Genomic DNA, 18816 nt, shown 5'->3' with positions numbered 1-18816 from the left:
ATGACTTTCAATCCTTCCTGGGCCTGTGTAATAGTTGGTTGTGTTTTTCCTTTTTTAGGAGGAGCATCAAATATCTCAGATGAGTATCCCCTTCTGTGGAGAGAGAGCCCTGCTCAGTTCAGTGACTAAGGGTAGAAAATGGAAAGTATATCATTAACCCCTGGAATTACATTGAGAGAATGGGGATGTATAAAATCCTACTGAATCAGACAGCCAGATATTTTGAAAAATTTGCTCCAGAAAATGAACAAAATATTTTGTGGGGATTGCCTGTACATCATGGATGGCAGTATCATACAGGTAAGAATGACTCACTTTTTTGTTACAATGACCCTTTGATTTAATCATAAATTAATTAGGAAGTAGTACCTTGTATATATAACACTACCTTTTGGAAAACTGATTATTTCTCCCTGTCTCTTTCCCATTTCTACTCCTTTCCACCTATTGTTTTTCCCACTCCTCTTCTATTTTTCCCCACATTCTTTCCTAATCCTTCTTTATCAAGCATTTATGGAATCCCCTTGTGTGCCCAGGTTTTCCATGAGCACTGTCAAATAGAATTGTGTGTAATGAGAAACATTTTCTATATTTTCAATGTCCAGTATGGGAGCAGGAATCATACTGTGCTCACATGTTCTTATACATGGCTATTGAGCACTTGAAATGGTTAATGCATCTGCAGAACTGAATTCTTAATTTTATTTAATTTCAATTCATTTAAATGTAAATAATCACAAGTGGGTAGCAATTACTACATTCACTGATGTGCAGAATATTAGACCTAGTCTCTTCAATATCAACAATTATTAATTGAAATAATACTAGGTACTAAGCTCAGTTCTAACCACTGGTAACTATGTCCAGGAACAAAACAGTTTAGGTGATATACATTAAATATACACGGCTATATGATTAGTCTACATTATCTATAGTTCTAAATGTGATTAAGTAATGACATAGATTGGAGTGACACAAGAGGGAGGAAAACAAAGCTCTGTAGGTTTATTTTTAAATGTTCTCTTCTTAAAAATAGTGTCTACCTTTAGGAAAAAAGAGTGGAGATTTGTTTTGGGAACAAATCCATCGTAAATCCAAAGCTATCTTGTTCTGGCTAACAAGGGCATTGAAGAAAAAAGGGACCTTCACTGTCATCTCCCAGAAAACAGTATTAGAGGAAAGGAATCAATGAGAAAATGGGTGCTGTTGTGGAAAAGACAGGGGAGGTGATCCTGCAGGGTCTGACGTGTGATGACACCCTGAGCTGGCATTACCTCTGGCCTTGTCCAGGGGATCTCCCGACACTCAGTATAACTCTTGTAGCCTATCCTTGGCCTGGAGAAAAGGAGTATCTGAACTTCTGAGGTGTGGTTCAGGAGGAGACCAAACATAAGGTCCACTGTAAACAATAAACAATTCTCCCTAACAACTCCACACCCAGTCCTAGGAGAATTTTTTACCCTGGATCCAATAGTAAGCAAACGGGAAAGTAGAATGTTAGATTAGACAACTTTCAAAATTTTATTTTCATTCAACAACACAATAAATTGGCTTGGTTTTATTTTAAGTGATTGGTTTGTTTTACTTAATGTTTAATTGCATTGAACTTTATGGCATAAACAAAGGAAGTCAAAACAGAATTAAAAATTATGAAAATAGTCCACAAAAAAAACTGAATCTTGAGGACCCAAGGAGAAGATGTGACATTTTATCTACGGGACACCAAAGTCAACATGTTTAATTTTTATTCTGCTCCCACCGTCCTTCTGGGCTTTTGTTTGAAAGTGTCTTCAACAGTATGTTAAAACTCAAAGACAGGATAAGGACCTTAAGTACAAAAGTATCTCAGGAAAGAGAGTGGTAACTATGGGCTGAGATGGTGGTAGGCAAGAAGGGAAACCAAAGAGCTTGCTGGAGGTATTACTAGAATAATGTTTACAAAGATGGCAATGGCAGCAGGTTGTACTGGGAGCATGACTACCAGACTGACAGGAGAATTAGAATGTGAAAGAGATTAGTGGGTGATAAATTTGAAAAAATCAGTTAGAGCCAGTTTCAGAGATGTTTTCAAAGTCAGACTGAAGGGTTTTGATTAGGCCCTTAGGCAATATGGTTTAGTTTAGCAACAAGGACCTACTGCTTGCACAACACCTAAGTAACTTAAATATTTGCTTCTTGCTTGCTTAGCAGATTTTTAAAAGCTTTATTAATGTATAATAAAGCTATAACAAACTGTACATTTTAAAATATATTATTTGATAAGTTTTGATTATGTCTATAGCCCTGAACTCATCACCACAAATAATGACCACACGTATTATTCTAAAATTTTTCTTTTCCCCTTTATATTCTCATCTACAGGAACTATGCTACCCCCTCTACCTACTCTCCCTCACTCTCCCCCTTGTTCCTGTCCCCCCTCACACTGCTCTGCCGCCCACTCCACCCTACTTCTTAACTTCACAGGCAACCATGATCTGCTTTCTATCACTGCACTTTGGATGGCATTACCCTGAATTTTCATACAAACAGCTGTGTACTCATTTTGGTCTGGTTTATTTCAGTTGTCATGATTATTTTGAGAGTCACCCATCCCATTCTATCTGTCAGTAGTTCATTCCCTTTTATCGCTTAGCAGAAATTTTAATTGGAAAATGTTGAAATGAGGAAGAGAATATTAATCTGAGGCAGGGTAAGGAAGTACCACCAAAGAAAAAAATGGATGAGAAAAAGGAACAACTGTAGCAGGTGTTCAACAACTTAAGGTGAATATCATGCCTTCCCTCAAAGGGCTTATAACATGATCAGGAAGGAAAGTTAGAAATGAAAAAAAAAAAAAAACCAGGAAGAATAAAAGGCCAAAGCATAAGTTACTGGATAAAAGTGAGAGTGTTGTGAGCTGGAAAAATCCGGAAATAGAATAAGATTTAAAGTAAATCTTGAAAAAGAAGAGAAAGTGGTGGATTAAAATAAAAGTAACTAATAAAGAAAAAAATAGAATGAACTAAAGGAAAGACTTTGGAATTAGTATGACATGTGTCAGAGAAAAAGAGAGAGAGGGAAACGTTGGGAGCATGGGGGATACGTAACATACCTGGGAAATATAATAATATAATTGGAAAGTAAGATAAATTCAGGGCAGAAATTGATACTGGATAAGACAAAGGCTGAAGGGGCAAAGAAAGAGTCAAAACACTGGGGAGAGCTAGGGAAGAGAGGAGATTAACAAGAGTTGAGAGAATAAGCCAGGTACGGAAATGGTTGAAAGGCGGAGAGAGATGGGCATTGAATCAGAAGATCGCTGAAGGGATGTGCAGGGAGTATACGTGGAAGTTATTACAGGTAACAGTTAAACATGGAATGAACCAGAAAGGGAACTTTTGAAAGTAGTAGATAAGGGAGAATTTTAAAAAGAAGAGATAAAACAGAATAATGGCTAATATTTATTAAGTGTTCTCTGTGCTGAGCACTTTGCATGTTCATCTTCATTTAACATTCACCAGTCCTCTAGGGGTAATTATTTTTAGTATTCCTTGTATATAGATTAGAAAATTGAGGCTTACAGAAGGTATACATCCAGGGCCAAACAGTGGGTAAGCAATTGTTAGGGATTTGATTTTAGGCAGATAAAATCTAGGTCTTGTTTCACATACATGAATATTGACTCCTAATATGTTAGTAAAGTGTGGAGGAGTGAGTAAGTAGAAGAGACAAGAGCCATAGAGGTTAAACAAATTAAGCCCTAGGAGACAGAGTAGAGAGCAGGAATGTTAAAGAAAAGGGAAAAGGGAAGCAAAAAGTCATGAAAAAAGAAAGTGATGGGAAGGATGACAGCTTTTTCAGAGAATAAGAATTTGGGGCATTCTTGCAAAAAAAAAAAGTGTATCTAGTTAAGTTTTTGCGCATGCAGGTTATAAGTGGGCCTAATAAATACAACTCTGCATCTTCTCTCTACTAGGCAGATTGGCTGATCCCACCCAAAGGACAGACTGTGGCCATGACTCAGGGGATCACCTGTGCATCTCTGTGGACAGTTGGTGGGCTGGTGAGTTCAATGTAATAAACCTTAAATCAATGAGCTTTCCACAAAGCATCGATTCAACCTAGAATTCCAATTATAAAAACCAAAACCAGAATCACTGCTTTTACAGAAGGAAATCTGTGTGACCTAAATTTTCTGAACTTAAAACCTGAATGTTTTGAAATGAGTTTATAAATAGATACTTCAAAAATTTACTAATCAGTGTATCCAATTATGAAAATATTAATTGGAAGAAACTAATAACCTTAAAACTTGCTTTAACGCATTGACTGCCATGTGAGTTGTATTTAAGTCAGGCTAGTCTTGAGCCAGGGCAGCATGAAGCAAAATCCTGCAGTTGGTTCCTGAAAATCTTACTTGTTGATGTTCTTATTGTTACAATTAATATTGACAATTTAATTCCAAAAATGTGGATTGTGTTCCAAAATGTGGATTGCATTCCAAAAATGTGGATTCACACACTGAAAACAATAAAAAAATAACAAATTAGAAAGGATTGTTTTGCTTTAATAAAACACCATGACCCTGGGGAAAAAAATTTTTTTTCTAGTGTGGTAGTCAATGTGTTAAATACTTAAGATAGAAGTAGAAATTTATATCATGCTATAAAATAAAACTTTGTTCACAAGAAAAAATTCTACATATACATATTAGAATATTTTAAAGGTATACCAAATTTTCAAATTTAGAATAAAAATGTCTGATAAAAGAAAAATATAGCATTCTACAAAGTTACTATTTTTTTTTACTTATGCTTTAGAATTTAATTAGCATTTAAATTTCACTGTAATTGTTATCAATGATCTAAAATAATATATCTACAACATAAATTTATTTTTCTTCATGAGAGTAGAGTTTTTTAAAATTTTTTTATTGATACATAATAATTGTACATATTCATGGAGTACATGTTACATCTTGATACAAGCACACAACATAAAATTACCAAATCAGGGTAACTGGGATATGATTTACCTGAAACAGTCATCATTGCTTTATGTTGGGAGCATTTGAAAACTTCTAGCTATTCTGAAATACAATAAACTATTGTCAACTATAGTTGCCCCATTGTACCACTGAGCATCAGAACTTCCTCCTTCTATTAAACAGAAATCACCCCTTCCCACCACCCTTACCAATCTCTAGTAGCCACTATTCTATTCACTACTTCCTTGAGATCAATTTTTTTATAGGTCCCATATATGAGTGTGAAAATGAAATATTTGTCTTTCTGTGACTGGTTTATTTCACTTAAAATAATGTCCTCCAGATCTATAGATGTTTCTGCAAATGACAAAATTTCCTTCTTTTTTATGGCTAAATAATATTCCTTTGTGTACATAGAGAAGCATATTCAAATTCTTTATGATCCTTAGGGAAATTTCTGGTAAAATTCCCAAGGTACCCAGAATGACTGCTTAAGTTTTACCACATATTTCTAGATCTGTGCGTTTTACTTTTATGATAGATTTCTTTACTTTAAAAAGCTAACTCTTTTATATGTTAATAACATTAATAACTTTTTGTTTATACAGACCTTAATTATTATCTTTCTGCAATGCCCTTTCTTGCTGCAGTTGACTCTGGCATAATGGGGATTTTATCAGACAATGTCGTCCTTCTGCCACCATCCAAGGATCAAATGAATTTTTGTTATAATGTTTCTAGCTGTCATTCATCCTTTCCAGAAGCAATGAAAATGTGGAATGAATTTTACCAGGTTTTTCTTTAATATTTTAATTAATAATCTTTGAAGGTAGCCAGATAATTTTTGAATAGTATTTCATGTAGGATTTTTAATGCATTGAATAATATTTTCCTAATTAATAATTCCTAATATGAAAAATTTTATGATGATTTTTATGAATATTAATATGAATAGATTTCCACATAACATCTATCTCATTAGCACCCTTATTCCCAATACAGTGTTGAGACGGCCCTATACACTCTTCTCACACCACACAAATTATACACAAACGTGAGCACAGAGAAATTGTGGCTTAAGGGTGCATAAAGTGTTCTAGTTAATCATAATTGCAGATCAACTGATCAATAACCTATATAGAAATACAATTATAGAATAGATTATAATAAATTTGATCAGCTTATTTCAACTTGCTTGATAAACACACATGAGTTGATTGAAATGATCATTTGACAATTAGAATCAAATATTGATATTCAAACTAAAGTGTCATGGGTGAAAGAGTAAGTGACCAAAGATAAAGTTTCCCTTTAGAGAACTTGGTCATTCTATTGTGTATATTAGATCAAATCCTACTACTTTTCCCACTCTTCCCTGACTCCCATTTCTGACTCTTAAGACTTTATGGAAAGTTCATTGCATAGCAGGAGAAAAACAAACAATTAAAATACTGAAGGTCTGTTTTTGAACAATATAAAATTTTGAACATTTAAAAAAACAACAAAAAAAACCTTAGTTTATTCCTTTCAAATACATTCGGCATTACTAGTAATTAATATAACTAATATTAAGCTCTTCAGGAAGTATTAAGAATTAAATCTTTCATACTTTCACTTAGAAACAATGTTCTCCTTTCATTTAGAATGTTGAAGTTATATTTATAAATACAAGTGATTTTCAGGAAGAGAGATTGTAATAATGGCCTGAACATTAACAACATTTTCCTTCTTGGATAGCATGTAAAGTCACCTTCTAGTAGTTTTGATGACCTGTTGAAATACTTATGGGCTGCCCATGTTTCATCCCTGAAGGCTGTTCCTAAAAAATTTCACAGTAGGTAAGAAGAGATCCTAAGTTATTTTGTTTTAATATGACAACAGTCTTTCCATGTTATGCTATCTCTTTCATTCAAGTCTTTTTCAATTTACCCATTTACCACTATGTCAACCATCAGAGAGTATTATGAAAAGAAAAGTGACAAAAAATGTTTTGCTGGATAAAGTTCAAAAAGTATTTTATAAGAAAAATATGAAGAAAAATAGAATTGTGCCACAAAGCATTGCAAAATAAAAGACAATAAAAGAAAGTTTAACTATAAGTACAAGGAAAGGTTTTTTTTAAAGGATCTTTTAGCTCAAGCTAGTACCTATAAACCAAAAGGATGTAATGACAAGTAGTACAGGATTTCTGCATCATTTTGATCAGAGAATATAGCTTGGTTAATGCATATTTGAAAGGAAATATCTAAGAACCATCTTTTATTATGCCAAATAGCTAAAATAATGTCAAACTTCTCCCCATTTTATAGTACATGAGATTGAATGAGGCAGTGTAACTTGATATGGAAGTGAAAAACACTCTATGGGGGGGGTATCTGCCACCCAGGGTGACATGGGGTTGCAGAGAGACAGAGAGGAAGGAAGGAAGGAAGAAAGGAAGGGAGGAAGGGAGGGAGAGAAGACAAGGGAAGGAAGAAAGGAAAGAAGGAAGGAAGGGTGACTAGTTTTTAAAACATATATAAACACAGGCATACAAATTTGAGGATTTCCTCTTAACCATGTGCTGTTATCTTTCCCACAGACCCCATATCCAATTTAGATGAACAAATCAGTCAGGAGAGTAACACTGCTTTGCATATTTTATCTATTAGTATTGCTTCAAGGCCTGATGTTTATATTGTACAATGGAAGAGTTCATCCACTTAGCATGTCTGTGAGATGAATTAGAATTGTAGCCATTATAAAAGTCCGTTGGTATAAAGGGGATTCTCAACATCAAGATTGGAGCTGAGAGCAAGTAATTATAATCACAGGAAATGGTTTGTAAAATACTATTTTTTTATATTAATGTGGATTTTCCCAGTCACATGCAAAACTAAACTATTCTAAAAAATAGTAGTTTTTCTAGAATAAGACTGTTTAAGTTATCTAAAATAAAAAGTCAACAGTGAATTTATTGCTTCCTAAAAGAGGGGTGAGTCATGCTGATGAGGAACAGTCTGTGAGCATTGTAGCCTGTTAATCTTATAGAAGATTTTGGAAGTACAGAGCTTATTCATGCATGTACATGGATTGAATCACCAGTATTAGGTGTTTACTCAGGTGAGACTCTGAGATACTCAGGTACATGTTTATTGGAGGGAGTCAATTTCCGATTGGCTAATGTCAGATATGAAGAAATGTCACTAATGAAAGGCTTGCAAAAACTTGTTCACTGAGGCAAGTTTTGTTAATTGAAGAGATCTAAAAATGGTTTGGCAGCCACTTGTTACAATGTCTTCGGGGCAATTGTCTTTTCCAAGGCATTAAAGAGCTTTTTTTCTATTTTCGAAGGCATGGCTGTATTTCAAGGGGTTAAAGTTCAAAGATGATATAGATAATTTTTGTTTATAGATACAATTTTCATCACTTACTTACTTAGCTTTTCACACTCATTGCATTTATTCCTAACTATTGAATGAGACTACTTTGGAAAGATTTAATTAAGTTGTAATAGAACAAATTTATAAATACATATAAAATGACAACCATATGAACTGTTTCATGAATAAATTTAAATGTGTATGTGCCTATCTTTTTCCTCAGAAAAAAGTCTCTTTTGCTGTTCTTAGTACAAACATATATAAACACAGAAGTACAGTAATTTTTTTATACTCACACATTTACTTTATTTCCTGAACTTCTACCTTTCTTATATGACCATCGACATAGATGTCAACCTCTACCTATTTAAAAAAATTTTTTTCCCCTTAAATAGATGTGTAAGTGCCAGAGCTGTAAGCCTGGACTATGAATTTTCCTATCATCTTTTACTCAATTCTTACAATAATACACTTTTATATATAATGATAACTCTTCTAACGTTACGTAAATAGTCAGCGGCAGGAAGAAGACATAAAGAGTTGAGTTGACTGATTCCAAAGACCAGGCATTTACTCTCACAGCTCTTGTGTTTATAAGACTATATGTCCTGCAAGCTGGGGTTCAGATATTAATATCAACCACCAGCTCTTCTTCCCTCTTTAAAGATGCTTTAAGCAATTAATAGTATTATTGAATACTATAATGTGCAAAGCAATGTATTAGACAATGAGTTAGATATAAACATAAATACAAAGATAGATTTTGTTCCTTAAGGAGTTTTAGAACATGAGTTGAAATGAGCCATAGATTTAATCAGGTAAGGAAACAAATCTCTTCATGCCTAATTTCCTTCATCTTATATCATCTTTTTCCTTGATTTACTTTCTTATTTTGGTATTTCCCATTTTTAAGTGGAAAAGACAGATTGACGACCGGTAAAATTTGAGTCTTGGAATATTTCAAAAACCTTTATTATACCATAACACTTGATGGATAATTTGGCTGAGTATAGATTCATAGACTTAAAATCATGTTATTTCAGATTTAGAAACTGTTTCATTAACTTCTAACTGCTAATAAGTCTGAATTATTATGAATATTGATCCTTTGAGTATAACTTATTGTCTTTCTGGAATACTATAAGACACTTTTTTCACAAAGCTTCTAAAATTTCAAGCAGTTGTGACTTAGTGTGTTATTTTTCATTCATTTTGTGGAATGCAGTCTATCCAAAATTCTATTTTCTCTATTCTACTATTGGAAGTCCCGTTATTTCTATGTTGAATCTCCTACACAATAGTTCTAATTTTCATAGTATTTTCTCTCTTATTTTCCATTTTTATCTTTTGCAACTTCCTATCAAATTTCCTCAAGTTTTTCTCCTAATACTACGCTATTTCTATGATTTCAAAGCATTGTTTAAGTTCAATATAGATTTTATAGTATCTTATGCTTTTTCTTCACAATGCTTTTTCTTATCGCTCTGTGAATGTTAGAATATTAATTACAGTTTATTCTGCAGTATTTTCTAAGTTGCTTTTTCATTTCTTTGCTTTGTGTGGTATCTCTTATTTGTGGTATCTCTTAGTCAAAGTACCATTCTCAGGTACCTTGTATTCTTTGGCTATGTACATATTTAAAATAGGGGCAGTAAGAAGCCGGTTTGAAACTTCACGGGCAGGATTAATGCTTGCTCACTGCTGAACTGTAGAACATGTGCCTGGACAATTTAGACAACTCTGATTTCATTAAGTTTATGCTGGTCTTCTTGGACTAGATCAATTGACCAAAACTTTTCCATTTTCTGCTTTAAGAGGGAAGGCCTGGCTTACAGTGTTTTAAGAGTCTAGTGGGAGAAGAATATTGGGGAACTGAGTATCTAGTATGCATATGTTCACTTAAGATCTCTGTTTTCAGTTTGGTGTATTGTTGCCTTCATTTATGCTCAGTTTACTGCAGTTCAGAAACCCTCCACTTTGCCGTCTATATAATTAACCCATCATTGTGGCTCAGTGGGAGTGTTTGAATCTGCCTGTTTCTTTAACAGCCTTTCAAATAACGCTTCCCTCTTCAGCAATTCACCCTTCAACTCAATTTCCAGAGGTGCCTGCTATCAGACACTCACAATTGTTTGGAGAATTCAACAGAATATATGGCGTTAGCTTTCCCCATTGCTGGTTTAGGATTCAGACTTCTTGGGTTTGCTAAATCCTTTGCCACTCATCTATTTGATTTCCAATTTCCGAAATGTTGTTGTACTTGCTTCCCTAAACATACTTACAGTTTTATTGCTTCTGTTTTGGTGAGGGAGCAAAAGGAGATGCATGTATTCAAATGCCCATCTTTATACAAAAGATCTTCTGTCATTTTATACTTAAGAATATAATCTAAAATTTATTATTGGGCAATAATATTTTTGTAATATAGACAAGCTTATGAATTAATCTACTATTAGTTTTCTTTAAAATGCTAGAAATTGTTGTCTACCTAAAACTTACCTTAGTATTTAATAGTTGTCCTGACAAGGAGGATCCTTCCAAAGTTGTCCCTTAATAGAAGGTAGGTATTTTGCATGTTAATACTATAAAAATTTCAAAATCCTGATGATGAGTTTTGTGATTTATATATTTAGAAGGTATTGTATTGAAATTTGTTAATATATTAATCATTCTTTGATATAAAATAATTTTGTAGAGTTTAAGATCATTTTCTTTAGAGTCAATTAAATCTAAGTACTGACTCCCGACTGTATTGTACACGAGAAATCTCTAATTAGTTTTCCACCTGTAAAATAGGAATAATGGAACCTGTATGTAGGATTTTTTGAGTAATACATGTAACATTTGTAACACAACAACTGCCATATAGTAAGGAATCAATATAAAGTGGCTTCTATAAGAGGAAATATAGAGTAGTAGTTAAGTATATGACTCTGGAACCAGAACATCTACTCTTAAATCCGAGATCTGCATATTATTAATTGTAGAAAATTAGGTAATTTTCTCTACATATCTCTATTTCTTCATCTATTAAAAAGAAATAATCTAGGTTGTACTTTCATAATAGCAGAGTGGGGATTTCCCTAAATTCATTTCTTTCATAAAAGCAACAACACTGAAAAAAATGATCAAAATAAATATTTTCAGAATTATTCAGATTAACCAATGGCTTGCAACAATCTGAAAAATATTTATTAAAAAATGATGAACATAGGTAAGAACAACAGGGACTGTGGTATTTTAACGTTGCTTATTCTCTCCCACTATCCCTAGCTTTGTAGTAGCCTTGAAAACCAGCAGCCTTGCAACTACTGTAGCTGTGAAAAACAGCAGGTGTGCAGCCACCAAATGGGCATCTTTGGTTTGGAGCTCCTCAAAAAGCCCCATCCCTAGAACATTGCACTATTTGACCTGCCTTACAGCTCCCTGGAAAAATTTGATTTTCAGGGTATTACAGTTATGTAAACTACTCATTCTGTGGAAAAAACCTTATACCCAGGGAATTAGTGAAAAACACTCAGCATCAATTGGTTAACATCTCAGCTGTCTGGGACTGCTATAGCAGTTGGGAAAAATAAAAGCTAGGTCAAAAGCTTAAAACGACAATCTGGGTAATAAGATGTTCAAAAAGGACTCTGGAAAACTCTAAAATGTTCCTGGGGATCTAGAAGACCACTAACATAAACAGGACTATGAACATACCCAGACAAGAACTGAGAGGGCCCCACCTTGGGGCCTTGAACAAGTAAAAAGTAAAAGCTAAGGCAGAGTTGAAAAAGGCCTTAGCATTGAAGGTATGCCCCAACATACACACACACTGCTCCTTAACAAAGGGCAAAAGGCATTATTTCAGAGAATTTAAGGAAATCTTTTACCAATTGTTAGATGATCACTAAGCTTACTGAGCAGGACTTCAGTGGTGACTCACTACAGAGAATACAGACTGAATATGCAAAAGTAGTCCAGGAAAGTCACTAAACAAACAAACAATGACAAATGAACCAAGAAGCAAGAAACCCTGGTTGGGGGGGTGGGTATCTAATTTTCAGAGTTGCTACTTTATATTTTCTGAAAAGTTCATTGTTGGAAAAAAATAAAAGTAAGAAACCTGCAAAGAATTGGGAAAGTATTGAACACATGCACACATACACACAGTCAATTGAAATGGTTCCTGAGCAGGCCTGTATGGTAGACTTACTAGGAAAAAATTTAAAATTAGGTATTTGAACATGTTTAAAGAGATAGCCAAATGCAATGGTTCACACCTATATGCCCAGCTACCTGGGACGCAGAGGCAAGAGGATTGCTTAAGTCCGGGAGTCTGAGGCCAGCCTGAGAAACATAGTGAGATTCTGTCTCTAACATTTTTTTTAAAGAAATAAAAGAAACCCAAGTGCTCATCAATACATGAGTGGATTAATAAAATGTCGTATATGTATATCATGGAGTTCTACTCAACCGCAAAAAACAATGGTGATCTTACACCTTTTGTATTATCCTGGATAGAGCTGGAGCGCATTCTACTAAGTGGAGTATCACAAGAATGGAAAAACAAGCACCTCATGTACTCACCATCAAATTGGTATTAACTGACTATGTGCACATACAGTAGTAACCTTCATCAGGTGTCAGGCAGGTGGGAAGGAGAAGGAGGAGATGGGTATATTCACACATAATGGGTGCGGTGCACACTGTCTGGGGAATGGACACTCTTGAAGCTCTGACTCGGGTGGGGCAAAGACAATATATATAACCTAAACATTTGTACCCTGTAATATCCATAAATAAAAAAACTAGTAAAATAAAATAATAAAATAAAAAAGAAAGAAAGAAAAGAAACCGTGTCTAAAGTAAGGAAAGTATGACACCTGATAACAACATCTTACCAGGTAGAGAATATCAATAAATAAATAGAATTTATAGAAAAAGAAAAAAAAAATAGAAATTGTGGAGTTGAAAAGTACAATAACCAAAATAAATAATTCAATGTGAGTATTCAAAACCAGATTTAAGCTAGCAAAAGAAAAAAAATCAGTAAATTGAATATAGACAAATTGATATTATCCAGTCTGAGAAATAAAAAAAAAGAATGAAGAAAAATGAACAGAACTTCATAGACCAATAACACATCATCAAATATATGAAATATACATAATGGTATTCCCAGGAGAGGTAGAGAAAAAGAAGCAGAAAGAATATTTGAAAAAACAATAGCCAGAAACATCCCAAACTTGATTTAGAAACAGTAATCCATATATCTAAGAAGCTCAATGAATTTTAAGTAAGATAAATTCAAGAAAAACCATGTTTAGCCGGGCACGGTGGCTCACGCCTATAATCCTAGCACTCTGGGAGGCCGAGGCGGGTGGATTGCTCAAGGTCAGGAGTTCGAGACCAGCCTGAGCGAGACCCCGTCTCTACTAAAAATAGAAATAAATTATCTGGACAACTAAAAATATATATAGAAAAAATTAGCCAGGCATGGTGGCGCATGCCTGTAGTCCCAGCTACTCGGGAGGCTGAGGCAGGAGGATCGCTTGAGCCCAGGAGTTTGAGGTTGCTGTGAGCTAGGCTGACGCCACGGCACTCACTCTAGCCCAGGCAACAAAGCGAGACTCTGTCTCAAAAAAAAAAAAAAAAAGAAAAGAAAAGCCATGTTTAGACAAATTGTAGTCAAATTGTCCAAATACAAAGAAACACACCAAGAAAAAAATAACCCCTCATAAATAAGGGAGCCTCAATAAAATTAAGAGTTGATTTCTTATCAGAAACCATGAAGGCCAGAAGGCGTATTTGAAGTGCTGTAAGAAAAGACTGTCTACCAAGACTTACATGTCCTGCAAAACTATCCTTTAAAAATGAAGGAGGAATTAAGACATTTCCAGATGAGTAAATACTGAGAGAATTCATTGTTAGTAGGTGTGCCTTTTAAGAAATAATAAAAGGTGTCCTTCAAGCTGAAACAAAAGGTCACCAGATGGTAACTCAAATCCATATTATGAAATAAACAGTTCTAGTAAATGAATTACATAGGTAAATATAAAGGACAGTGTACATGTACATTTTTGTGTGACTTGTTCTCTATTTCATTTGAAATAAAACCACATCAAGCAACAATTCTAAAATTGTTGTGATCGGTTTATAATGTATAAAGATATAATTAGCATGACAATAATAGCACAAAGGAGTAGGAATTTTCGTAAATTGCAGCAAAGTATATGTTAGCTATTGAAATAAATTAGTATCAATCTGAAATACATTGTTTCAAGTTAAGCTGGTAGTTGTAATCTCATCTGTTAAGAGTAACAACAATGAAAACAAAAAATATCTGTAGTAAGAGAAACCACAGGGAATTAAAAGTTACACTAGAAAATATCCATTTACCATAAAAGAAGGCAGTGGCAAAGGAAAATGTGAAAAAAGACATAAGACACAAGAACAAATAGCAAAATGATAATACTATACCACATACATTATCAAAATAAGACAAAGGCATCACAAGAAAAAAACCACAGACCTATATTTCTTATGAATATAGATACACAAATCCTAACACAATTCTAGCAACAGCATCAAACCACATATAAAAAGAATTATAAACCATAACCAAGTAAGATTTATTCTGGGAATGCAAGTTGGTTTAGCATCTGATAATCAATCAATATTATACACCATATTAAGAGAATAAAGGACAAAAACCACTTGATCACCAAATAGACACAGTAAAAGCATTTGACAAAATCCAACACCATTTCATGATTTAAAAAAAAAACACTAAAAATGGACCATACTTTCTCTATTTCTCCAAGAAATCCACAAAAAAACTATTAGAGTTAATAAATGAGTTCATCAACCTGGTAGGATACAAGAGCAACATATAGAAATCAGTTATATTTCTATAACTGCAGTAAAAAAATTTAAAATAAAACTAAGAAAACAGGTGCATTTGCAACAGTATCAAAAAAGAAAAAATATATAGGAATAAATTTTAAAAAATAAATATAAAATTTGCTTATGCTGAAAATATACAAGATATTGTTGAAAAAATTAATGATTCATATAAGGGGAAAGACCTCCCATGTTCATGAATTGGAAGACTTAATATTATTAAGTTGGAATCATGCCCTAAATTAATCTACAGGTTCAATACAATCCCTATTAACCTCTTACTAATAAACTATAGTAATCAAGATAGTGTAGCACTGGCATAATAACAGATATATAGATCAATGGAATAGAATTAAGAGTCCAGAATAAATAAACCCTTATATACATGGTCACTTGATTTTTAACAAGGGAGCAAGATAATTCAATGGGTAAGAATATTCTTCCATAAATGGTGCTGGGAAAACTGAAAATCCATATGCAAATGAATGAAGTTTGTCTCCTACAACACAACAAATTTAACTTAAAATGCATCATAGATCCAAATGTAAGAGCTAAAACTACAAACTTATAGAATGAACTCTTTTGACTTACAGTTAGGTATTTTTTTCCTAAGATGTGGCATTTAAATAGATAAAATGAACTTCTTAAAAATTAAAAAGTTTTGCTGCTATAAATGATACCATAGAGAAAGGAAAAGAGTACACAGGTTGGAAGAAAATATTTGCAAATCATATATCTGATAAGGGACTTGTGTTCATAATGTATTTTTAAACTCTTACAACTCCATAATAAAAAAACAAACAACTCAATTTTTAAACATGGAAAGGATATTGGAATAGATATTTCTCCAAAGGTGATATACAAATGACCAATAAGTATGCAAAGAGATATTTTAAATCATTAATCATTAAGGAACTGTCAATCAAATCCACAATAAGCTACCACTTTACACTGACTAAAATGGCTAAAATTTAAAAGACAGTAATAAGTGTTGAGGAGGATGTGGAGTATTCGGAACCCTCATACCTGTATATTGCTGGTGGGAAGGGGGAACCATGCATCCACTTTGGAAAAGAGTTTGACAGTTCCTCAAAATGTATATACTTTCTTTCAAACTTCAGAATTGGTTATGATGTTTTGATAAGAGGATAGAGTTCTAACCAGTTTTTCTGTAATACAGTGCTGGGTTAGTTATTTCATCCTTTATATATACTCCCCTAGCTCCATGTGGACCACATATGTACAGGTTTGTTTCTTTCAGTGTTGATAAAGGGATATGTTCTAATTGCTTTATGAATCCATAACATGTAGGCCCCCTTGTCTGTATTACGTAGAGTAGAAAGTGGGCAAAGGACATGAACAGAAACCTTTCAAAAGAAGATAAACTAATGGCCAAAAATCATGTGAAAAAATGTTCAACATCTCTAATCATCAGAGAAATGCAAATCAAAACCACAATGAGATAACACTTTTCTCCAGTGAGAATGGCTTTTATCAAAAAGTCCCAAAACAAATGTTAGCATGGATGTGGAGAGATAGAAACACTCATACACTGCTGGTGAGATTGGAAACTAGTCCAACCGCTATGGAAAGTAGTATGGAGATACCTCAAAGAACTGAAAGTGGAATTACCATTTGATCCAGCAATCCCACTACTGGTTATTTATTAATACCAGGGAAGATTTAACAAACCATGTAACTTTCATAATAAATCCTGAAGGACATAGGGCACAATGAGCGAGATGTAGAGTGTAAATTTTTTTGGAGAGAACACACATGCTACAAAACAGAAAGTTGTTCATATGTTCAGAAGAGTAACTGAAAAAGGTGGTAAAGATTGTATGGATGTAAAAGTATTCACTACAAAAATAAAATTTCTGTCTCAATAAGACAAGAAAAATTTGCTTTCTAGCATATTTCAGAAAAACAAAACTACCTAAAAAACAGGAAAAATTCTTTAATTTATTTCATTTTTCAGTGGTCATCTGACATGAAAATCATGTGTTCTTCAAGAGATGTCAAAATTCAGCAGAAATTTTGCCTCACCTCCATTGTAATTTTTACATTTTAAAATTATGAGACAATCATATTTCATATGTATGCAAATATAGCATGCCCGATGAAATGAGCAAAATGTTCAACTAAAAAATACATATTTTCTGGGATGGTAATTTCCATATTTAAAATTCTAATAATGTCTCTTCACATTTTCAAATCTAGGGGCTAAAATCCAAACTAAGTTTATACAATCTGTATTCTAAAAAGTAGACCAAGGGAGCTTTGGAATGAAAATTTAGTTGGCAAAATTCTGAGTAGACTGATTTTAATGCATGTTTTTTCCTCATTTGTCTATTAGGTTAAAATATTATTCTAAACACGAAGCAGATTTTCAAAGAAGCTGGGCTTTATTTGTGGATTATTTAGCTCCACCACTCTTTCCTACAACTTTGATTAGAGTTTATGAATTTCAGAAGGGCATGCCACCACGAATACTTGTTAATGGGGACACAGCTCACTTCATCAGTGACTTTACTAACTTTCAGAACATAGTCCTGCTTGCTCTCAATGTCCTACACAAAGTGCATAAGTATACAGGTAAGAGACACAGAGACATTATTTTTGATAAATTCTCTATGTTGTGTTGATTTCATAGGTGATTAAATATTACAGCATTAGACTCAGAATTATAGATCATCACAACAGACTATCTAAAGAAGGAAATGTTAACTTCCTATAGGTATCTGTTTAAAAGTTTGAACAATAATCCTTGTGGATTTATCATAGGTTTCACTTAATGGGCACATATTATGACCCCTTCCTCATTTGGCATGTCTTCTTCCACAGGGTTCTTGCACAAAAACAGCAGATCAACATAAAGGCATGTTAGTTTAACAAGGAGATAACAGGAATCCCTATTTCCTTTTTATATAGGTTTTTAAATTTTAATCTTACTTTATCCTTTCTTTTAAATGAAAAACATAATAACATAACAATGACACTTGCCATGACTAACAGAACAACAAAATAAATTGTGTTATATGACCTTTATCCTCACCGGTTCTACTAATTACAGACATAAAGAAAAAAATGTGACCCCAAAAGGTCTGGTCTTGAGGGAGGTATATTTTTCCAAAATTTCCAAATCCTAGGTTTACTATCAGTAGAAAACACAAAGGAAAGCGCATAATAGTAAATTTTAAAATTACTGTATCATGTCACTCCCCAGATACCATTTACCCTTCTTCTTTCTATTGAGGGAAAACATGCCTTGTGCGGGGTGTGTGTGTGTGTGTGTGTGTGTGTGTGTGTGTGTAATTTCTATTCCCTAATACAAAATTTAGAGATAAGATATCAACATAAAAATGAATAAATTATATATTAAATTTAAAAATTGTACGTATTACTCAAGGTAATACTTGCTGTTTTAATAAATCTTCAAATTTTAATAGCATTACTCAATAAGATTCTATTTCTGGCTCACAGGATGATTGAGGATGTTTAATCAATTGACAGGAAACTTTCCTCCATGGTAATTCAGGGACCTAGAATCCTTCCATCTGTGGCTCCACCAATCTTGACAGCTTCACCACTGCAGCC

General features: G+C 33.6%; 1 protein-coding gene across 1 annotated transcript; it reads left to right on the top strand.

Moving 5' to 3' along the window:
* On the top strand, window positions 1–17880 carry LOC123632136 (protein LEG1 homolog). The gene is given in 7 exon segments (XM_045542244.1): window positions 1–124; window positions 127–300; window positions 3959–4045; window positions 5578–5762; window positions 6707–6807; window positions 17576–17814; window positions 17873–17880. Coding segments are annotated over 7 exon segments (918 nt in total).
* Window positions 17881–18816: the final 936 nt, after the last annotated feature.

The sequence above is a fragment of the Lemur catta genome, chromosome 2 (assembly GCF_020740605.2).
Source record: "Lemur catta isolate mLemCat1 chromosome 2, mLemCat1.pri, whole genome shotgun sequence".
In the NCBI taxonomy this organism is placed as follows: Eukaryota; Metazoa; Chordata; class Mammalia; order Primates; family Lemuridae; genus Lemur; species Lemur catta.
This window is presented reverse-complemented; position numbering and strand designations above follow the sequence as displayed.